Here is a 25,167-nt window from a genome sequence, read left to right as displayed (position 1 = left end):
GTCCAATATGTGTAAAAGAAAAGAAAAATAAGAAAACAAGAGATTAAAACGACTCAGAGCTGTTAGACATGCGAGAGCAGGCAGCATTACAGAACACATGCACAGTTAGGAGAAAACTTTTAAGAGACAAATACAGAATAACTGAAGACAGAAAATACATCACTTCCTTTACAATGTGCTCATGGCTTGTTTCTGTTGAATACATACATTTTAAAGTCTGTGCTGGTCACTTTTTTAACATGGCATTAAAAAAAAAACTTTTACAAAAGACAACAAAAAGCATCATAAAAGTGGTTTTTGATAGCTCTATGATAACTTGTGTGATGATCAGAGCAAATTGGAGCAGACTGAAGTGCTTTTCCTTGGAATGTTCATCAGAAAAATGTCTGATTTACAAAATGATTTATGAACAAATCAATTCTTTGAGTCAGATCGGTTAAATTAATTGTTTGAGCCAGTTTACAAAATTGGTCTAAAATATTTGTTCACAAACCTCATTGACTCAATGATTCAGTCACAACAATTTACACTGTAGGTGAAAATCAGCAAATATTGACTTAAATTGGCTTAAATATCAGCCCATTTGCCATTCAAAGCTATTGTATAGTGTAAGAGAAACATTCTCATGGATTTGGATCAACGTTAGGATAAGCAAATTATAACAGAATTGTATTTTTTTGGGTGCACTATTCATTTAAAGCAGTTTTTCTGCTTAATAAAAAGCAAAGCAGCTTTAATCAGCGTTAGAGAATAGGAAGAAGAGCAAAAGTTTGCTGCTTTGCAAAAAAGGGGGGAAAAGTTTGAGAGATATATACTTTATAGAGTTTGTATACTGACTGATATTACAGTTCGGTCCCGCCCAGCCCGGGTAGCAGTTGCAATGATATCCACCAATTAGATTTTTACAAGCATAAGCGTTTAGACAAGGTTTCCTCGTACACTCATTCACATCTGTGTGAGAAAGAAAAGGAGGATGAGGGGAGCTAGAGATAGCATGGAAGATCGAGCCCCACCACCAAGCACAAGATCTCGGTTGTGTCAATCCCCGTAAACAAACTCAGATTCTTATGATGCACTGTGGCATATGTACACATCCTCTGTGCTGACAACTTTTCATTTAAATTCCCCTGTGTGTGTTGTTACGACAGTATAGAAAGAGAAAAAGGAGGTGAAATTAATCTAAATGTTCATGGTCTGTCTTAAAAGCTTTCAGACACCCTAAAACAGTGGTTTTCAACCGGAAGACCTCATCATGACATTACCATTAAATAAGCTAAAACAAGTCAAATCTAGATATTTCTAATTTTAATTCACCCCCTCAACAATGTATTTATGAGTGATTTCTAGACCTGGAAAAGTCAAGTAAATAAATAAAATCTTATAACTTCATTGGCATTTTAATATTACATTTATATTTTCCTAATTATGACAAGCTCTAAAATATTTTATCGAGTAGAAATTGTGAATAAAGGCATTAGGTTTTAGGAATTAGGTATTAGGAAAAATAATAATACGTTAAGTTTAGTATAGTTCCTGTGAAAATTTGTCTTTGGCTTCACTATACACCACACACAAGGACACCAACACAACATAACAATATACATAAAAAAATATAAAACAATAATAAAAAAAACAATATATAATAATAAAATGTATTATTATTAGTAATAGTAGTAGTTCTATTTTTAACTCTAATTTAAACTATAAAAGATAGAGACAGAAATATATTTCTGTTGTAATTACAACTGTATTATAATTTTTTTTTATATATAATAATGAAATGCACTGCATGCTTTACTCTGAAACAGGGAAAATGGGTTTAATGTGTACAGGAGGGTACAGTATGTTTTAAGTGAACAGATTAAAGTTGTGTGGCTATATGGGACGGATGTTGTGCCCTGAATGAAATCAGACTCCCTCTTCAATCCTGCACAGGTAACCCTGCCTGCTCCACACCTGAGACTGGAACACTAGCGGGAAACCTGACTCGGCCCTTATAACCAGACACCACAGCTACAATTCCACACTGCACTTGTTTACAGGTTATAACGCATTTCCTATCGCACTATCAGTAAAATACTTCCACCACACCCCCTTTGAGCTTCTTTCTCCAGCCCATGATCACTCTAATATAGTCCCACAAAAAGATAAATTTAGTCCCCGTCTTGGCAGTTGCCAGGCCCGTTGATATATTTAGCTTTACTTAAATCACCTGGGTCTGGTTACAGATAATATTCAGCTATGTGCCATGACCACACAGCCTCGGACGAAATTCCATATCACACACATACAGTACATGCCCACAAACTCAGGTTAAATCAACTTACAAGCACGCAATGCCAACATATAAACATATTTACAGGCATATCACACGCTCATGCACTCACAAAAAACAATCAAAGGCACAAGCATACAGTACGCTCGCACTGTAACACAATCACCTGTGAGTAATTCGTGATGTAACATGTAAACGCGACATTCAGTTACACACCTCATTACATTAAACAAGCACTATGCACACTCAAGAGAACTGCTGATATTTGAGAGGTGCCATGAGGCATCCTATTTAGACGTGATACAATCCAGTTAAACGTGGTACTGTTTTGTAGCCCTAGTATAAAATCAGTAATATGAATAACAGTAAACACACACACATACTAGGTCTCACCTATCTGACAGGTCTTGCCAGTCCACTGTGGGGGGCATAAACAGTCAAAGCCATTCTCCAGATCAAAGCAGGTCCCCCCATGTGAGCACGGGTTTGACGTGCACTCATCTTGGTCTGAAACACACGTACACAGAATGAAAATAAATATGCATAATTGAGAGTATAGTCTTCTTCATCTAGACTAGATAAAAAGTTTGTGACTTCTGACCTTTAGCACAAGTTGGGCCATCCCACCCTGGGGGACACTGGCACTCAAACCCTAATGCCAGTTCATGACATGTCCCGCCATTTGCACATGGATTTGACATGCACGCATGCTCGGCTGTAAGGTACAAATATACACACACATGGTTTGGTATACCTAAAATCAAATATACTGCAACTGTATTTTTAACCATTAAGAATAGTTTGGATAATTATTAGACAACTTTTGTCAGAGTATCAGAAAGCTTTTCTGCAGAGTATCAGAAAGCTTTTTTCTTACCAATATGGCAGTTTTTGCCGGAGTAACCCTCAGGGCAAGAGCAGAAATATTCGTCTGGCTCAGTATTCAGACAAGTGCCTCCATTTACACAGGGCTTGTGTGTGCCACAGTAATTTAAATCTGTACAGAAACAAACAAATAAACTATATACAATCTTTCTTTTCCGACAGGAAAGAATATGGCAGAAAAAGTTGCAACATGCCATTCGGAGCAGAAAAAAATGTGTGTGGATGTCAGTGAATGTCTAATGTGAGAGGGAACAGGCCTCGACTGCATTCATTTACTATCTTAACAAAACATTTTTAGTAAATGAGAAGTTTCAGGTCATAGCACCAGGAATCTCATATAAGAGGGTTCTTTTGTGAGTGTGTATGTTTGCAAATATTTGGGTAATCTACCTGCTCAAAAGTTTGGCATCTCTACAATTTTTTTATATATATATTTTTTTTATATATATATTTTTTATATAATATATTTCATATTTAAAATATCTTATGCTCACCAAGGCTGCATTTATAAAATACAATATAAACAGTGATTATGTGAAAAATGTATACAATTTTAAAACTGCTGTTTTTTTTATATATATATATATATATATATATATATATATATATATATATATATATATATATATATATATATATATATATTTTATTTTTATTTTATTTTTTTTAGTGTAATTTAGTTATATGATGGCAAAGCAGAATTTTCAGCAGTCATTACTCCAGTCTTCAGTCACATGATCATAATATGCTGATTTGGTTCTCAAGAAACATTTTGTGCTGCTTAATATTTTGAAAAAATATTTTTTTAAGGATTGTTTGATGAACAGAAAAGAATAATTTATTTACATTTATTTACATTAACATTTACATTATTTAAAAAAAAAATACTTTTGAGCGGTAGTGTATGTTTCTTTTTTGTTAATACAGATTCACTAGGGCTTTGAATGGATTTTTACAATTTTTTTAAATTACATGATATGCTGCTTAATTCCAACTATATTTGCTGCAAAAATAAGTTAATTCAACTTACCTTTGTCACACAGAAGTCCTCCCCAGTTCTTCTCACAGGTGCACGTCCAGGGTTTCACACAGGTGCCATGCATACACCCCGGGTACGGCAAACACTCATCGCACAGTGGACCTTGCCAGCCGTACTTACACCTACAACACCAGTAGAGCATGAGCAGGAGTGTGTGTGTGTGTGTGTGTGTGTGTGTGTGTGTGTGTGTGTGTGTGTGTGTGTGTGTGTGTGTGTGTGTGTGTGTGTGTGTGTGTGTGTGTGTGTGTGTGTGTGTGTGTGTGTGTGTGTGTGTGTGTGTGTGTGTGTGTGTGTGTGTGTGTGTGTGTGTGTATGTGTATGTGTGTGTGTGTATGTGTATGTGTGTGTGTGTGTGTGTGTGTGTGTGTGTGTGTGTGTGTGTGTGTGTGGTCCTGGTAGACCATATGTTATGGGGTCAAAATGTGTGTGATATTTCTGCACGAGCCTCCCTGAATGAAATTTATACTAATGAACACCTATTAAATCATGTCAACTTACAATGTGTTTAACTTTTTTTTTTTACACAAGTTTTCTATTTACACAGAAAATGTTGTCACACATTGCACATGTACACCACACCAGTAACTCTGAGGGAGGGAAGTCTGAGTATCACAGGGAGAGGAGTGTAAACTTCTTTCCAGTAGTACAAACAGGTCGTAACCTCTGTCTCTTTCCTAATCTAAGACAGCAATGAATTCCAGTCAGACTGCTGGTCAAAGGTCATTTCCACCTCACATACTTTTAAAGATTTCTTCATTAAGAAACCACAATTAGATCATAATAATCTAGCAAATTATAGACCCATTTCAAATCTTCCATTTATGTCTAAAATATTAGAAAAAGTGGTGTCCGCTCAACTGGGCTCTTTCTTGCAACAAAATGATATCTATGAAAAGTTTCAGTCTGGATTCAGACCGCATCATAGCACTGAAACTGCGCTCGTTAAAATCACAAATGATTTACTTTTAGCTTCTGACCAAGGCTGTATCTCAATACTAGTTTTACTTGATCTTAGTGCTGCGTTCGATACTATAGATCACACAATACTCTTAGATCGACTACAAAATTATACTGGTGTTCAAGGACAAGCACTAAGCTGGTTCAAATCATACCTATCTGACCGCTACCATTTTGTCTATTTAAATGGAGAAAAATCGATCATAACTCCAGTAAACTATGGAGTGCCGCAGGGATCTGTATTAGGCCCTCTGTTATTTTCAATATATATGATGCCACTTGGAAATATTATAAGGAAACATGGAATTAGTTTCCATTGTTATGCTGATGACACTCAAATATATATTTCATCACGGCCGGATGAAAACGCTACATTTTCCAAATTGACAGAGTGTGTTAAAGATATAAAAGATTGGATGACGCGTAATTTTCTTTTATTAAATCCAGACAAGACAGAGGTAATACTTATCGGTTCAAAAAACCGCCCACAAAACCTCGCACAATACAACTTTAACATCATAGGATGTCCTGTTACTTTATCCTCTACAGTAAAAGACCTGGGTGTTATACTCGATTGCAACCTGTCTTTTGAAAATCATATTTCTTATGTTACAAAAACAGCCTTTTTCCACCTTAGAAACATTGCTAAGCTACGTAATATGCTATCAGTTTCTGATGCAGAAAAGTTAGTTCATGCATTCATGACCTCGAGACTGGATTACTGTAATGCTTTATTAGCTGGTTGTCCTGCATCCTCAATAAACAAGCTACAGTTAGTCCAAAATGCCGCCGCTAGAGTTCTTACGAGATCAAGAAAATATGATCATATAACACCGATTTTATCATCACTGCATTGGTTACCTATAAAGTTCCGTATTAATTACAAGGTATTGCTACTGACTTATAAAGCCCTAAACGGCTTAGCTCCAGTCTATTTAACGGATCTTCTATCGCCCTATAATCCATCGCGCTCTTTGAGATCACTAAATTCAAGGCTTTTGGTCATACCTAGGATATCCAGAACCACCAAAGGAGGGAGAGCATTTTCACATTTGGCTCCAAAACTCTGGAATAGTCTTCCTGATACTGTTCGTTGCTCAGACTCGCTCTCCCAGTTTAAAACTAGATTAAAGTCGCATCTCTTCAGCCAGGCATTCATATAATCCTACAGTTCAAACTACAATCCGGCCTCTATCCAATGCCAGAGGAGAACTGGCCCCCGACTGAGCCTGGGTTCTCCCAAGGTTTTTTTTTCTCCATTAAGGCACCTGATGGAGTTTTAGGACACCATTAGGTCACTTGATGGAGTTTTTCGGTTCCTTGCCACTGTTGCCTTTGGCTTGCTCAGTTGGGGATATTTTGGGGATATTTAATTTAATTTTATCAATCAATAAATTCCTCTTGAAACAAACTTTGTTGTATTATTTTAATTTAATACTGTGAAGCTGCTTTGATGCAATCTGTATTGTGAAAAGCGCTATACAAATAAACTTGACTTGACTTGACTTGACTTGAATTACCGCAGAGGAAAAGAAACATCACTCAGACACAACTGGGGATCAGTGGTTCTATTCAAAACAGCAAACTACATACTATTTCTGCAGTATAGCATACTTTATGAAACTTTCAGTATGCATGTACTGTACAGTCCTACTCAGATGACCTACTACATTTGCCACTTTACACTATATGTGCACTATATCAGAGTCCACTTTTTCCAGTGTGACAGGTGAACCAATTTGAACTACCATTTTGAACATCTCTTTATTTTTTGATTAGTTAATTTAATTAAAATTCTTTTCATTAAATCATTTTCCCAAGTAACATGATAACTGGCCAAATTAAACATGCAAATGTGAAGAGTTCATGTGACAAACATAGTGAGGTCATTTGACAATAATAGTAAAAAATAGCATAGACTCTTTGAAGTGTTTTATGCATTAATTTTCATGTATTTAAAAAAAATATACTGTATTCCATTCTGAAAATAGCCAACCACTCAGACATTCATAGGGGAGGCAGAGCTAATATTATCATTTTATCCTTCAGTTGTCTGCTCGGGACTATTTAAAGCTGCTGTGCATGCAAGCAAATGTGTGTGTGAAACAATTTTACTCTAACAGACAGACTCATTCATCTCTTCTGAGAATAGAGAAAGATCAACTAACACTTACACACATTCTCCCGGAGCGTCACAGCTTCCGTGAGACTCACTGCAGCCTTGCTTACAGATAGCTGAAAGAAAGAGAAGTATGAATGAACTTTATTATATTCCTTTGCTTTCCCTTCATTGAGACATGTGATTTACATTCAGAGACTGATGACAGAACTAATAAGGTGTTCACACATATAATGATTTTATTGCTGGAGGTTACCCAGAGGTTGTTGTCAGGATTACGTTATGTTCATTGTGTTTCGGTTTTAGTTCCTGTACCTGTTTCCTTTGTTCTCATTTTCCAGCCACTAGTTTGTTCCCATAGTTACGGATTTCATTCACCTGTTGTCTAATTTGTATCCTCATTACTCCCCATGTATTCAAGCACTGAGTTTTCCTTAGTTCTTTGTCTGTTATTGTAGATGTGCACGTAGTTGTGTTTGAGTAATTATTCCTGCTATGTCCTGAGATTTACGTCTTGTGAACTATATTAAAGACAATTTTTTTCCTTGTACTTCTTGGTTGTGCGCTTCACTCAGCACCACAGCGTTACAGTTGTATTGTTGTAGTTTTTACTCCTCAATACTGTAACTGGACTTAACTTAAATATTTGATTATAAATGTCAATTAACAATATAAAGTGTCATTTGAAAGAGATTTTGCTATATTGTTTACATTGTGGTATGTAAATATATCTTCACAACTTTCAAAGGGCAGAACTGCTTGAAGTTAATAATATGTTAATACATGGACGAATGATTAAATAAAGAGCACGATATGTTTGATATTACAAAGAATTCAAGACGCAAAAAAAGGATTAGTTTATATATCATTAAAGTTAGCATGAAATGAATGTTGCAATCGTCTGCTCTCTCCGATGACGTATAACCAAGTGAAACTGGCTCCTGAACGGAAAAAAAGTATAGTAAAACTTGCTTTTGAACTTGAATAAATATACCAAAAACTATTTGAAATGTATACTACAAATACATTTACACATTTATGTACTTAAATACCCTGCAATTGTATTTCTGGTATACTAAATTGGTATACTTAAAGTCTGCAGAATTGCAACAAGTTATTTTGTACTTAATGCACTTTAGTTATCCAGAAATAGTGCTGAGGTCCAACTAAAGATATACTAAAGTATATCTGATTGTGCTAAAGTGGAACTATTGCAAGTACACTTTATGTACACTTTAAATACCTTGTATTTAAAGACTGATATTATACAGTGGTCAAACTATCCTTACTAATAGTGATATTAAAACATTTTAGGCTTAATATTAAAGGGATACTTCACCGTTTTTTCATATTAAACTATGTTATTCCCTTAACTAAGACGAGTTGATACATACCTCTCTCGTCTCAGTGCGTGCACTCAATCGCTCTGGCGCGCAGCGACACTTTCATAGCACTTAGCTTAGCCCAGATCATTCATTAGGGACCAAACAGAGATGAAGTTAGAAGCGACCAAACACCTCCACGTTTTCCCTATTTAAATACAGTTACATGCGCAGTAAAAAGTCACGTTGGTTCTAATGACAGAAGTGAGAGGGAGAGGGGGAGAGGATTTTTCAGGAGTGACTTTTTATTGCGCCGAGTCGAAGTGCTTCCAAGTGCTGTTCCGCCATACATTATAGTTATCCTTTTTACCTGCTTAGAAAAGCGCCACGTTTTATTTTGTGTCACCATACTTGGTCGTGTAACTACTCGTGTAACTGTATTTAAATAGGGAAACCGTGGAGGTGTTTGGTCGCTTCTAACTTCATCTCTGTTTGGTCCCTAATGAATGAACTGGGCTAAGCTAAGCGCTATCAAAGTGTCGCCGCACGCCAGAGCGATTGAGTGCACGCACTGAGACGAGAAAGGGTATGTATCAACTTGTCTTAGTTAAGGGAATAACATAGTTTAATATGAAAAAACGGTGAAGTATCCCTTTAAGAAATGTGCATTGTGCAATTAAGAAGTACTCCAAATAAAGTTTAATTATAATATTTATATCAGTAAGTCTCAAGTGATATATCAGTAAATATGTTAATGGATTTGTAGTATACTTAGTATGAAATAAATGTATTTTAAATACATTTTGCTATAGGTTTTTTTCACTAGGGAGGAATTGATAATTGTTGGATTATAGTCGTTTGCTGATTGCTGTGATCTCATGTGAGTCACAGGTTGCTGGAGTGAAGGGATAATTGTTGTGCCCTCACACAGAGAAGAGATGTTGTTGTGAAGGGGAGGGTAAGATTATTAAGTTAAGATTATGAGGGTACGTGAAAAAAACAATTGGGATGTGCACAGATAAATCATTTATAATAAACGATGCAATGTACCAAAAAAAAAAGAAAAAAAGTAAATTGTGATTTCATGGTGACTTTAACGAAACCCTGGTGCTGAACAACGGTTTCTGTCACCACCTTTCTTTCTCTCCGTATGATTAATGTACCAAAATAAATTCACGAGTTCACATGTTAATGAAATCTGATGTAATATTATAATGCGTATTTGGCTTGCTGTCCGGGGGGAGGGCTCCGAGCTCGGAATTCGGCCCGACCCCGGAGTACTCCCCCCTATGAATGTATAGATCATAGGTATCTATGAGCAGACCCAGCCGAGTGTGAGGTGATGGGGTGGTGGCGGGATGCTGAGAAATTTGTCATGAGATAGGAGGTAAGGGAAGGCTTTATTTATACTGGCTTCTTCTTGTGCTGATTGGATGATTACCTGAACATGCTCCTCCCGAACTTTGTTACATAAAATTTCATTATACTGTATGTTTAGTCATAAACACATGTATACACTTGCACACCTTTCTTGCAGTCTGCCCCAGTCCAGCCGTCCATGCACTGCTGATTGCCCAAGTGATCGCATGTGTAGTGGCCAAAGTAATCATCTCGGGGGCGACACTGTTTGTTGCACTTGTTGCCGTAGTAATTGCGGTCGCAGCGAACACACACGCTATACTTGACGCTGGCTGTTTGGCCCTTGTACTGAATGATCCGTGGCTCCTCTCCGGGGTTCATTTCTCCACGATTTATACTCCTCTCGATTAACAGATCATCACCTGTGGAAGAGACAAAAACATTGGTTTATATGTGTGTGTGTGTGTGTGTGTGTGTGTGTGTGTGTGTGTGTGTGTGTGTGTGTGTGTGTGTGTGTGTGTGTGTGTGTGTGTGTGTGAGTTAATTATGAAGCACGGTCGGTCTTCCTGCTTCAGTGGAACACACACTTGTCTCAGACTGCTTGGGAGCCAGTGAGGAAATAATACAATCAGGAACAGACCAGGAAGACCCCCCCTCCAAGAAAACACAAACACACCCAAACTTGCTCTTGAGATGAGAAGAGAAACATGGTGACCTTGCGAACAACTACAGTCACAATGTAGGGGAGAGGAAAAGTGTGTGTGGGTGACTGGGTGTGTGGGAAAAACACAAACAGCGTCTTAAAGAGCGAGAGAACACAACTTCAACAATGATTCAAATCTAATCTATGCTGTTCATGAAGGTGGGTGTTGGCTTGAGATTCTCACATTGCAGCACTTTCCATTCCATACAAGAAATTCACACCTGATTAAATTAGCAATATCATCGTCTAGGGACACGACAGGGATAGGGATAGGGATAGGGATATGGCTGAATCAGAGACTCATTTGTATATTACCAATGGGTGGTATGATACTATCCATACTATTTTTTTTCTTTTTAAACTGTAAAAGTGAATTTAGGCATCACAACATTATAATGTACAGTTCGAAAAGACAGATTTTCATTTTGAGATATATATTCATATTTGAGATATAAATCCCAGAATGAAATCTTTTTAAACTGTACATTATAATGTTGTGTTTAATGTAAAATAAATCATGATGTGCACAGATAAATCATTAATAACAAACACACACACACACACACACACACACACACACACACACACACACACACACACACATATATATATATATAATTTGAATATAACTCCCACAGGAATGCAGAAAATATTTGAAAAAGCCAGAGTAAATTGAGGATGTATCAGAGATAGCAGTGTTATTTCTGACAGGTCGTTATGTTCGACCGCTAGCCAAGGTGCTCTATAAATCGTCCTTGTGCACATTCCCTCACGAATCCTTCCCCACAGCCGAAATCACCCCACTCGCCCCATCTCAGTCCACTTGCTCTCTTCCTTAAATGGACACACGATTCCAGAAGTGGAACAAAAGCTATGACATACTTTCCTACTTTCTGACTAAAAAAAGGAATTTGTCAAGCTCTTTCATATCAAATGTGCCATCCCCCCTTTTTGCTGTACTCTCTTCCCCCTCTCACTCTCCCCCCACTTATAAACCTAAAAAAAAAATAGTACTCATCTCCTAATTCATCTACAGCAATTAGTTATAAAAATACACACCAATCACTCCCTCTCTATAAGCTGAAGGAGACACTTAGAGACTGTTACTGGGTAGAGTCACAGTAGTGTGTGTGTGTGTGTGTGTGTGTGTGTGTGTGTGTGTGTGTGTGTGTGTGTGTGTGTGTGTGTGTGTGTGTGTGTGTGTGTGTGTGTGTGTGTGTGTGTGTGTGTGTGTGTGTGTGTGTGTGTGTGTGTGTGTGTGTGTGTGTGTGTGTGTGTGTGTGTGTGTGTGTGTGTGTGAGAGAGAGAGAGACCCTAAAGATAAGCCAGCTCAAGAACACAGTCACACACATGGATAAGAGCCCTAACTATCAAACAGGTAAGCAGGTGAACAGCTCTCGAAGTAATCAGTCGAGTTTATCCCATGAGCTCAATTAACACAAGAACTTCAGCCTTGATCTGAGAGGCTCTCTTGAACTCAAAACAACAGCTTTAGATAAAGAAAAACCTCAGGAAATGCAGATGAGGGCTGCTGTTAGGCTTAGAAACAAAGCGTCTTTTCTTAGTTTCTTTTCTTCCCTATTATTTTCTTTCTGTCCTATTTACATCTCTCCATCAGTCTGTCTCCAGTTTGCTCTGTTTCACTGCATCCAGCACAATGGGTGCGATTTGGCCCCTATTGCCACGGCGATAACAGATCACAAACAATAGACCAAAGAATCGGACAAGGCCAAATAATTTCCCTTATAACTACACAACTCTCTCTCTCACACATTTCTAAGTTTTCCTCCATTATAATGTACCCCACCTTTCTTAACTTCCACTTCCTTTTTGCATTTTTTCACTTATCCACTTTATTACCATCTAGCGATCTACCAGCAAGCACTACAGTACAAGTGAAACACAATAACGCCCCTTTCTCTGCCCCTTGACGATACATGAACAATGCAGTTGACCTGCTGGCCAGAAAGAGTTGTTTAGAGTCCAAACGCAGAGCTGGAGAGACGGACTTCCTGAAAGGTAAACAGCCCCACAGGACCCTCTCCTCCAAAGGGCCTCCGCTACCTGATGCTCTGCAAACAGCAAAACCGGCTTCTTGCATTTAAAGCCAGACTTCTGTATTACTTCAAGGCCCGATTTACACCTTTGAACTAACTAGACTTAGAAAAAACACCTGTAAAAGAAATTAAACTGTGAGGCAGGTATGACACAATGATGACGAACTGATCTCTTGCTGAGAGCAGATATATAGCCTACTGTATGTGTGGTGTCCAGGAAACAAAAACATTCACAGATATAAATAGAAACCAGATGCTTTATATACATATTTTTAAATGCTTTATCATTATTTTATCCAAAACAACAACAACATTAGCATGCAATTTTGTAAGGCCTGTTTTGTACTTAAAGTGCCCCTATTTTGTTCCTAGTTTCGTCTCCTACAATAGATTTACATGTCAAAAAACACATTATTTTCCTCATAATATACATTGTATATCACCTAATTTCTCAAGGAAAGGATTTTACGTTTAAATTTCCCTTTAAACGGTTCGTTTAAAGATTCAGTCTCTCTAAACCCCTCCTTTCTGAGAGCCTACTCAGCTCTGATTGGTCAGATGGCCCAGTCTGTTTTGATTGGTCTACTGCTTACAGTGTGTCCCCGAAATGAAACGCCTATTACCATATCTGCAACCAACTTTTTAAGCATTTTCCAAAAGTTTCATAGTTTCATGAGACGTCGGAAAGCGCTAAATTCACCTTACTGTGCATGTGTAAAACCTTATAAAAGCTCACTGAGATGATACAGATGGAACAGATATAATCAAGTTATATTCTTCTTATTTTATTTAGCAAAACATCTCACCAATCACTGATGCTTTCAGGTCGCACTCAATCACCATTATATGTTTGGTCTAAAACGCACCTGTCTCCATGTTTTGCCGCAGGACAGCAATTAAGAGTAAATTGTGTCAAAAAATGTTTTACAAAAAATAACACTAAATATAATTTATAATTAAATATAATGAAATAATTAATACAATTAATTATAAAAAAAAATTAAAAATCTAATTACAATAATAAGTAACAATCAATAATCAAATAATAATGTTAAAGATTAAGTAGTATTCATTTAATGTTAAAAATTATTAATTAAAATGTCTATGCATAGAAAAAATGGTAGTAAAACAAATGCCTTCAAGGAATTACAACCACATTTAAAGGGGCCCTAATATGCAAAATTCACTTTTACATGGTGTTTGAACATAAATGTGTGTCAGCAGTGTGTACATACACAACCACCCTATAATGGTAAAAATCCACCTACTCCTCTTTTTAAATCTCCATTAATCATAAACAGTGTCTCAGAACAAGCCGTTTGCAGTTTCTATGCAATTTGACATCACAAATTCTTAGGCCACGCCCACGGCTGATGGACTCTGCCCTAGTAGCATAGACCCTGCTCTGAGTGAGCTGTACACAGTCCGCCATGTTTATCTCCTCGTCAGAGCATTTAACAGCAGCATTCAAGTAAGAAATGTATTCTTATTAAAGTTACTAAAGTTATTCAATCAAGAGCAGTGAGTGAGATTCTGTTTTTCTATTGTTGTTTGATTCATATTAACAGCATATTTAGCAGCAATTACTGTATATTACGCTGCTTTCTCTTAAATACACAGACATAATATACACAGGCGATTTCTTTACTTGATGTTTACGTTCACAGACATAACTGTGTTTATGTGAACTTTGTATGTTTTTGACAACCTTGTATATTTGACAGTTTAAGTGCAATAACCCATGAAAGAGAACTTAGTTTAATACTCAGTAGCTCATTTGCATTTAAAGATACAGTACATGCACGAAAACAGTATGTTTTTCCTTCCACTCAAAAGTGGCCATTTACAACATGGTATAATAAATGATCTGAGGGGTATTTTGAGCTGAAACTTCACAGACACATTCTGGGGACAACTGAGACATATGTTACGTCTTGTAAAAAGGTGCATAATATGTCTCCTTTAACACTTAAGTTATTTTTCACTCATCTGAATTACTCATCAGTAATTCGCTCCACTCGTAATGCATCAGGAACATTCACAAACTCTCACTGCCTCTTTACCGGTTGATGTCTCAACATCAACATCTTGTCATCTGGATGATCATCCAAAAAAAAAAGCAGACTAGATCTTGCTCATGGTCAGGCTGTGTGAGATCTAGTCTGTTTGAAATAAATGCCAAGCAAAGCCCTGCGCTAAGTTTCAGTGAGTCAGAAGACATTTGTCTGACAAAATTGTGTATGTGAACATATCAGTGCCTTGTTAGTGTTGTGTGTATTTGTGAGAGTGAATAATCATGCCAGTCAGTAGCCCTTTGCTTTATGATTAATTATCGGTGGTGTATTTGTTTGTACGTGTGTGTCGTGCGTGTGAAGAATAGTAGCATTGCAGCTGCTCAGATATGTGTGGAAAATAACGAGCAGCAGTAACAGTAACAGAAATTAACGTCTTAACGAGGCGATGACCTCATACTCTTTGTTTAGGCCCGAACTCTTTCCAGGGCCTTTAAACATGACACGTAGAATATAAACAGTTTCCATTTGCATGCTAAAACGACCTCCCTTCCCCATTAAGGGCACTAGCACACTAGCAACAAACAGCCACACAAGATATTCATACACAAATAAACATAAACTAACATCTACAAATACTCAAATCTGCTGTTAAGTGTCTAGAAAGGTTTAAAACGATACTCTGTGCTTGAAGACTGAAGGAGACATGTGCTTATACGTTTATTCTCTTTTTCTTCTACTTTGCAGTTGAATAGACTTTGTTCTTACTAAAATAATTATAGGTTATCCAATAAGACATTATTAGATATAATGGATCAGGATTTGCTTATTATAGAGCAGTTCAGTTTTGTAATAACTTGTTTCTGACCAAACCACAGTCTCCAGTCATCACTACCGGGCGGTAACCTCCAGATTAACCTATCTATAATCCTCACTTTACAATGACATTTAGCACTAACTGATGTCCACCTTACTTGTTTTTCCCCAAAACACATCAAATAACAGTTTTTTTTTTTACTTTAAAACTTTAAAACTTTAACTTTTAAACTTTTCCCATCCAAAATACGCAAATCTCCATTCCATCTCAGTAATGCTTAGCTTTTGATGTTTCAACCAATTCAGTTAAACTTTTTAATTGCAAATCAGAGTTATACTACAGCTCGCTAACTTTAATGCTAGTTATCGTTTACTTCACTTCTCATTGTGAAGACCATATTAGGTGAACAGCTTATTGATTATGTTTTTATAAAATACACTACCAATCAAAAGTTTGGGTTCAGTAAGAGTTTTTATTTTAAATGTTTTTGAAAAAAGTCTCACCAAGGCTGCATTTATTTGATAAAAAATTCATTAAAAACCGTAATGTTGTGAACTATTATTACAATTTCCATATTAATATTTTAATATATTTATTCCTGTGATGACGAAGCTGAATGGTCTTTCAGAGATCATTGTAATACGCTGAAAAAACATTATTATTATTATTATCAATGTTGAAAACAGTTGTTCTGCTTAATATTTTTGTGGACCATGATGATACATATTAAAGAATAGAAAGTTCAAGGGAAACAACATTTATTTGAAGTCTTTTATAACATTATTGTCTTTAATATCACTTCTGATTAATTTGATGCATGAACAAAAGCATTGATTCCTTTAAAAAAAATCATACTGACCCCAAACATTTGAAAGGTAGTATATCTTAATTTCTTCAAGGTAATTAATTAACTGAATTTTTTTCTGAGAGTATTCAGCGTGTTAGGGTTTATATAATACATTGCTTGTAAATGATCATCCAACACAGAGAACATGAATTCCTTCGTTAATGGTACTTCCTGTCAGAGTCATCCTCTATTATGGAGCAAAGGAGAACCACAGGAGGAGAAGAGGAAAACAGGACACATCTGTGTATGACAACACACACACACACACACACACACACACACACACACAGATCAACATTCACACCATGGGCCCTATCTTGCACCCAGCGCAACACCGACGCATGTATCATTCCTATTTTGCACCCGCGCAAAGTGGACTTTTCCCTCCACAGAAGCACGTCGGTTAACTAAGAAATACACTTGCGCTCCCGGGGGCGGTTCAGCGCAAAGAGGAGGCGTGTTCCGGCGCAAACGTTCCCTCATGCTATTTTGCAGGTTTAGAAAACAATTGCGCCACTAACCAGGAAAAAATATTTTAAAGTCAGTGGCGCGTTGCGCATGTTATTCATATGCTATTTTAAGGGCGCATGCTTGGCCATAATCAATGTAGCGTGTGCACAACGCGCACTTTGATTCTCTCATCTACACAGAAGCAGCAGTTTTCATTTTTGCAAATCATACATTATTACGATAGATAGATAGATAGATAGATAGATAGATAGATAGATAGATAGATAGATAGATAGATAGATAGATAGATAGATAGATAGATAGATAGATAGATAGATAGATAGATAGATAGATAGATAGATAGATAGACAATTTATTATAAAAGCATACATCTAACTTACACATTTACCCAAATTATCATACGCCTGTTTAACCGAAGTTAATTTGGGTGGGTTTCTCCATCCCCAACGTCCCTGACGAGAACGTCGGTCTCCTCGGCTGTGAACCGCTGCCGGCGCGCGCCTGGCAAATCCGCCGTTATAATAGGAATCCGCTTTAGAACAAGCGCGCCTGCTCTTAAAGGGAATGTGAGATGACGCTCTGATTGGTTTATTTCACGTTATGCCCAAACCACACCTATGAATAATGAAGCTACTTCAGACCAACCCATTTTAGATTTGCGCCGGGTGCAAGAGGCATTTATCCCGCCGGGAAAATAGCAACAGCGCCGAGACCCGCCCACAAAGTTACTTGCGCTTTGTGCTTGACACTTGCGTTTCAGATCGTTAAAATAGGGCCCCATGTGTTAACATGTCCTGTGCACTGGGTTCCCATATCATGACAGTTGACTGCAGTGCTTTCTGATAAATAAAAAAATCCAGTAAATTAGTCTCTCCTACAATAATAAATGCAGAGTTAACAAGGCCCAGATGGGATCTGCTGATATTCAAAGTTTTCTTGGTTTCTGTTAATCTGTCATATCATTTGATTTACTCTCATGTGTCACACCTGTGTTTAATCAATTACCTCGTTTTACCTCGTTTTTTTCCTTGTGTAGGGCCTATATATGGCCTTCAGTTTTAGGGCATGTTTACACGACAACGATGTACTAAAACCAGAAAAGTTTTACCTTTGCATTTTTCGAGTTCAGGCGACAAAGTTGACAAAACGATCCATGTTCACACGGATCCGTTTATCACATGCCTTGGCTCGGAGAGAGGGTATATTTGGAATTTAGTGAATGATAGGCGTTCGGATTCTGCAGAAACCTGTGTAATTTTCTGCTGAGTTCTGTGCATGCACATTCTTCATGAGCCTGCGGGTACCCCTTAATGGTTCAAAGACACATCAGACCACAGGAATCCAGCTCTGACTTAATACTCTGATCGACCACCCTGTCCACCTGCTTTATTATCACAGTTTTTCTCAGTCGCTTTGGTGCTTTTCTCAGATTACATTTGAAATTCTCAAAACTACTTGTTCAACCTCTACATCATCTAGTCAATTGTGCACATCGTAAAAGCAATTTCTCATTCTTTTGAACAAATTGCAAACGGTACACTCGTGTAATTTATTATGTACAACTGTCTGCTGTTTCCTACATTAATTATCAATTGCTTATGTCATGTTGATCAAAATGGCACTGATATGCCATTTCATATGTGCCAACAGACTTGGCAAGCGATCCAGTGTTTGCGCTCTGGAGAGTGTCAAAGATTTCTATTTACAATGTGTTTTTGCAAAGTTAAGCAATGTAACCAATCACAAACATATCTGTTGATTTCTTGAATGCAATGGCCAATCAGAGGCGTTTAAGTTAGAATCCACTCAGTCCACCAGTTTTTGTTCAGAGCTGAGTTCTGCAAACTCACAAAATCTTCTTATTATAACAAAGTGTAGACATTTTGTAAATAAGAGACTCATTGTGCAGTCAGCTTCATTAGCTGCATTTCCATTACCCTTCAAATTTGCGAAATTGCGAATTGAAAATACGCCCAATGGAAACACGTCAATTTCGCAAAAACTCACATTTATCGCAAAAAAGTTGTTTACGCTCGCAAGAGGTGGTTTTTCAGGCAATTCGAAAAAGAAATATTTCGCAAAACTGCAATGGAAACAGTTTTGGCGCATTTACAGGTCACCTGACGTAGATGACGTGGTATGTTTGGACAGAATACGAGACAGAGTTCTTTATTAAATTCATATAAGACAAAAGAATTACAGGAATAATGGATTCTAAACCTCAAATAAATGCCACAATAGAGACCTCGAAGCAGATATGAAGGAGAAACACCCAGAAACACCTCATATGTGCCGCTCACAAGTATAATAAGGGTCGTTCCTTACCATTAATGCTTGGAAAACACACATACATGTCCTTCGATTAATAATAATGGCTAGTGCAGTGGCTGGGATATAGTACATAAACCAACCAACGTCCGTTGCCATGGTTTTGGAATGATTTTATTTATAATGAGGGGAATACTCTGTGTTCGGGCCAATTACCAAGATCAGAGCCCTCTCCCCGGACAGCACGCCAAATACGTTTACCAATTTAATCTATCCGACTTATTTGTAAGTGTGAACTTGTGAAGTAACTTGAAACCATTTCATGTTTTAAAGGGGAAGCACATCTCCTTACGGCGTTGATCCACTTGTCCGTGCGACACTTCTGTCGCGCCGCACTCCTCTATATTCCTATGGGTGACGTCAAGCGACTTTGACGCGCCCGCAAAGCATTCCGGGAAGGCGGCGCTTCATTTGGAAAAATGCTGCGCGTCAAAAAGCTGGCCGATGCCCATCTTTATGCAAATGAATTCCGTTGAACGCGACGTGACTATCCAATAGAAGTAGAGCATATGGAGACGGGGGGGGAAGTCTCTCGCAGGTCCTCTGTTCTGATACGTAACATTTCCCGCTCTGTCAAAACCACGCCCATAGAGGTGAACGCCCATCAACGTACAAATGTGGGGAGGCGTCGCGACACCACGCGACAGTCGTGTCGCAAAAGTGGATCAGTACCGTTAGTCTTAACCTGGAGTTGGTTCACCCTCTGCCTATGAATCTGTCTGAGAAAGACTTACAGATAATTTAATAGTCACATAAAGCACAACATACTGCAAAACCCAAGCTAATTCTGCACAAATCTGACTTTCTGTGTCATTTGTGGATGTAAACATGCTCAAGAGAGGGACTGCAGGTCCTGATGACTTAAAGATTGTGTACTCAGTAATGCAAGGTGGTGTGTGTCAAGGTGTTGGGAAATCATTACTCACTGCTGTCAGTGATCGTTTGGTTGTCCCAGTCCCAAGCCTCCACGATCAAAGTGTACGCTAGCTAGGAGATAGAGAGAAAGAGCTGGTTAGCTAATATACACAGACATATAGGTCTCCACAGTCAAAGTCTATGCAAAAGACAAACAGAAAATATCAATGAAATAATACGCAGTCCAAAAAACAAACAAATAAAAAACTATGGCACAAGAAGCACAGAAAAAAAGTAAAAGAAAGACTGATTACACAACCATCCAAGAGTTCAATGTTTATGTATTCACATTAACCTCACAAAACATAGAAGGGAATCCAAAGACATCCTCAAAGAAGAAAAAAAAGAAATAAAATATTCAAATATCTAGGGATTTTTTTTTTCTATTACTCTAGGGATATGGTTAGTTTGTAGCCATTATAAAACAATAGCAATTTATTTTATGTCCTCATAGAGATAGCATGTGAATATGTGTGTGTACCTTTTTAACAGGATGCAAGTCATAATAGCAATGTGAATAACCTGGTTCCCACAGTCTGGTGACTGATTAGCCCGGTTATAAACCAGATGAACGATGAGAAGATGTAAGGACTTTTGTATGAGTGTGCATCAGGTCACTGCCGCAGTCAACAAATTCATAAATGATTGTGTGATGTTTATGCATGCATGTTTTTTCTACACTGCACATGCTTCAACAATGTTCTTTAGTTCATTCATTGCGTGGGAAAATGTTTTGCTAAGTCAAGTCGATTAACAACATGACTTCAAAAGGTTCCTGAACCAGCAGTATTTTACTGTGAGGTGAGGGAGAGGTCATGTTCTTTCTCAAATAAGGGGTAGTAGCGTTTCTTTCCTTTAATCTGACAGAACCTGAGTGCTTTTGGGATTACAAACACTGTCCTGGATGGAGATTTCAGGAAATGTCTGAAACATTGGAAAGAAATCTCTGGCACAGACATAAGACAGAATAGCATACGTGTAATAAGTTTCTGTACTAGAACCCCTTAACTGTCACCATCCCGCTAAGCGTGACGGTTGGCGCTCTTTTTGTTTATTGCCTTTTTTTCGTATCACATATTTTAGTAATCATCATACATTAGGTATAATTCGAAAGTTTACGAACTCTAAATTCATCCTGTGAAAACCATTTTGAAATTGGACATTGATTTACCGTGGAAATGGTACTTTAAATTCTTTTAGCAGGCTCCTCCCCTAGTGGGTGGTGTCAGGTTTCATATTACAAAATTAATTTGAACTACTTTATAATCAAAACCTTTTCTAATCTTGCTTTCACTTCGCCAATAATCTGCTGAGTGACTTCTTTAAAACAAGATCAAACTTAGACCTATGTTCCAAAGCATTCTTGGTTTACAACCATTTAAGTTTCGATAGTGCATTTTCACGTCTATTCTCAAAAAGGGAGGTGACAGTTAAGGGGTTAAGTCTGTACAAATGTCTTGCAATTGGTTTAAAATCACAGATTTCCAATACTTTGAGACAGAAAATGCAAGGAAACAGTTTTTTATGTTTCAAAGAGATCAGGTTTACTGCAGCAGCACGGCATGAGAAACATGCCCATGGATTTTGTGTGCTGACACTCATGCATCTATTCTCTGGAAGCATGAATCAGCACGCTAACATCATTGAAGCCAAACCACTCAAACTTGTAGGTGCATGCAGTAAATGGTAAGAAGGAAAGACTCCTGATGCAGGCATGGCTTCAAACCTTTCAATAAACCTCTAAGCAAAATTCACAAATCTTAGCCTTTGTTCTTTTTGGCATTTCAATGACATTTATATATGTACATTTTTACTTGTATATACTGTAGACAGGCTACAACAGATACTAAAGTATGCAAAACTATAATGGTGGTAGAGATTGAAGGATGTTCATTAAGAAAAGATTTAACACTGTAAATGGGCAACTACTGGTCATCTACAAAACACCATCATCATCTTAATATAAAAATATGATCAAGTCCTGTATAAACTTAAGAGTGTGGCAGTAATATTGCTCCAGAAATGCCATCACTCTTGTCTTTTGTTGGGTTCTGAAAAATGTAAGTAGCCAGTAAGACAATAACTGTGACATAATTTCAATGTTTTCGAGAAATGAGTGAAAGGTACAGGGCTACGCTTTAAATAATGATAAATGTGGGAACTGGGAAGGACAGTGAAAACAAATTTTTTTTTTTTTTTTTTTGTAATTTTTTACTTATCTTTGGTTGAAGTTAACATAATAATGTATTTTTGTTTAATGCGTAGTAAAAAAAAATTCACAAACATTTTGTTTGACATGAAACAATAATTGGCGGACCCCCTGTAGTCCTGCCGCAGACCCCCTGGGAGTTGCGTACTGCTTTATAATATCCAGAATAAGATCCAAACCCCATTAAATGTGTAAGAATGTTGAGGAATCAGTGTCAGCACACTAAAGAAAGGGAAAGGTTTTGTGTAGCATTAGTTTGCAGTATGAGCATATTAATGTAAGCACCTGGTCAGTGGCGTAACACAGTTACTAATCTCCATAGACAGCCATCAGACACCAACCACCAGTCTAGGGAGGAGCAGGAGAGGGGAAGATTTTATCTTTCCTTAGTTAGAGGGAAATAAGACACCCACATGCATATACACATGCCAGCAGATACACAGGAACACACGCACACACAGGCAATGAATAAATTACACTTCCTAAGTGACACTGAGCAGGCAGTGCCACAGTTTTTACACATCAGAGGACAGTGAGGGGGACGTACTGTACTGTATATTGCAAGAGTCCAGCCTGAATGTGCCTTTCATCATTAACATTCATTGCGTGGGAAACACTCGCACCAGGTGTGAACACATCGTTCTAGGATTCAGGTCAAATGCAAATCAATGCACAATAACACACATACACACACACACACACACACATACAGGAACTGTTCCACCTAAAAGCTGAATGTGATATGTGCAGGTTGGTAACACACCTGTGTTCTAAATTCACTTCATACCCAATGTGCTTGGGTTTCCATGGCACAGAATTAACAATGCAATTCCATTGTGTGCAATTTTCAATGAAAGAGGTGGTGGTTATTTTTTAGCAATAAGCCAAGTTAAGCTGTGTATTTTGATTTTACTATGGTGTGATCTTACCTTCTAAAAGGTCATTTAAAAAAAGATTTATTACTGAAAAACTAAAATCTGCACTGTCAACCGCAGTTTGCAAAACTACACGATATCATCACTATCTTATTATAAAAAAATATTATCGAGCCCTGATATAAACTTACAGTTTTTCTTCTGAATTGCTCAAACACTAAACCCCATTCTCTGAACCAAATTCTCAATAGTCTAAACCAATTTGTCGAATAAATCACTCTTTCTGTAAAACATTAAACAAGTTCAGGTAGTTAAAACACTGTTTGCAAATCTCATGCACTCTTTTTTAAAACTCTAAACACACATTCTCACTCACGAAAACACATTTTGTACTGTGATGCACTTAGGTTTCAAAATGCTAAAATTTTGGGACTCTGAACTGACTATTATGTTACAGCCCAGGTAGGCGAAAGTGAAACACAACTGCAACACAGTTGACATCGTTTACACATAACGACTCAAAATTATTCACACTTATTTCTAATGATGTGACCAACCCAACTGTACGTAATACAAGTCAGTTCAGAGTCCCAAAATTTACTAAAAATGTTGCACTGAATGTTGATACCCACAATGGATGGAAACAATACAAGAGGGAGAGAAGGAAGAGGATGAGTAAGAGGAGGTGAACACGCAGGAAGAGGATGAGGACGAGGAAGAGCAAGGTGTGGGGAATGTTTTCAAGGCTGGATCTGCTAGGGTTTTTCCCTTTGCCTGCAGAGATCACATTGTCTGAGAAGTGGAGAAACTCCTCCGGCCGGACCAACATGAAGACATGATGCTGAAGCAGAATAAAATCTCTCTCACTGACCTTGATTCTGCAGTTGCACAACTCTTCTGAGTGTACTTTACTGGAACATGCTTTTCATTTAGAGCTTTTTACTGTAACCTTTTTGGCTTTTGCAGTTGGGTCACTGTATTTTCACATTATGCAAGTGGTGAATATACAGACATTCGACAGGCCTACTATTCAATATTCAGTACAATACTTGCAGTGGATACAGTATACAATTTATTCACCTTACTACTGTAAGTTGTCATTACTATACTTTTTTACATAATTGCAAAACCCAGAAAGGAACATGTTTGCATTAATAAGTCTGATAGTCAAATATCAACTGTTATCAGTCCTGTAACCAGCAGACGACATCAGAGTCAAGAAGAAGAACCCAATGCAGGTTTGCATCAAACACCTGCTCTAACACTCAGCCAACTACAGAGCACTCAGAAAATAGGAGAAAGAAACAGTCGTGAAACAAGAGACCCAACACTCATCCAAGATTTAAAGAAAGCAGGATGGGGTGAACGGAGGACAGGAAAGATCTGAAAATAAAAAGTAGAGGAGATCCAGTATTTAGTCATGCAGGCCCTCATAACGTTTTTTGCTGTCAAAAAATGATAGAATCAAGTTTGTTTTGTCACTAGCATCCCTCTCTCTTTCAGTAAAACTTTCAATGCAGCTTCTTGGCAGGTCCACATTAATGCGATATAAAACAGAGACATAAATGATAAAGACACAGTATTTTAAGTGGCTTGACCCCCATATCTCAAAACAACTAGATTCACTGACTGCTAATGTTATCTTTGGTAAAGATATATTGTTATTGTGCATTCCTGTTTGGTTTGTAAAAAGATCTCTTTTCTTGACTGTGTATTCAGGGTTTAGATTGAAGACTGAAAACATAGTCGTAAAACAGAACATGAACTTGGGGAGCTCTTACTTTGAAAAGCTTAAATAATGAAAAAAAAAAAAATGAAAAAAAAAGTGGTATGTGTGTGTGTGCTCAGTGGGACAAGATTTTTTTAATCCAAAAACAAAAGATTGTATGCTGGAAGAGAATCAAAGATCTCACAGCTGTAGGACGTCAAGCACAGCAGGACTTATAAGGCCCATAAACATCACCTTCCGTAAACTGC

General features: G+C 37.5%; 1 protein-coding gene across 2 annotated transcripts in view; it reads right to left on the bottom strand.

The window, feature by feature from the left end:
* jag2a (jagged canonical Notch ligand 2a) overlaps window positions 1–25,167 on the bottom strand; it is a 44,480-nt gene that overhangs the window by 15,770 nt on the left and 3,543 nt on the right. The window contains exons 3-10 of one of the 2 annotated variants that reach the window (XM_082154269.1): window positions 20,118–20,178; window positions 10,124–10,378; window positions 7,331–7,391; window positions 4,191–4,321; window positions 3,153–3,272; window positions 2,877–2,990; window positions 2,669–2,782; window positions 838–951 (exon numbers count right to left, since the gene is read on the bottom strand). In XM_082154269.1, the coding sequence (XP_082010395.1) occupies window positions 838–951; window positions 2,669–2,782; window positions 2,877–2,990; window positions 3,153–3,272; window positions 4,191–4,321; window positions 7,331–7,391; window positions 10,124–10,378; window positions 20,118–20,178 (970 nt within the window). The remainder of the gene's footprint in view (window positions 1–837; window positions 952–2,668; window positions 2,783–2,876; window positions 2,991–3,152; window positions 3,273–4,190; window positions 4,322–7,330; window positions 7,392–10,123; window positions 10,379–20,117; window positions 20,179–25,167) is intronic. The other variant, XM_082154270.1, reaches the window with a different exon arrangement.

This window comes from Leuciscus leuciscus (genome assembly GCF_965113295.1).
Source record: "Leuciscus leuciscus genome assembly, chromosome: 22".
Taxonomy (NCBI): Eukaryota; Metazoa; Chordata; class Actinopteri; order Cypriniformes; family Leuciscidae; genus Leuciscus; species Leuciscus leuciscus.
The sequence above is the reverse complement of the archived record's forward strand: the minus strand, read 5'-3'. Positions and strand labels throughout refer to the sequence as shown.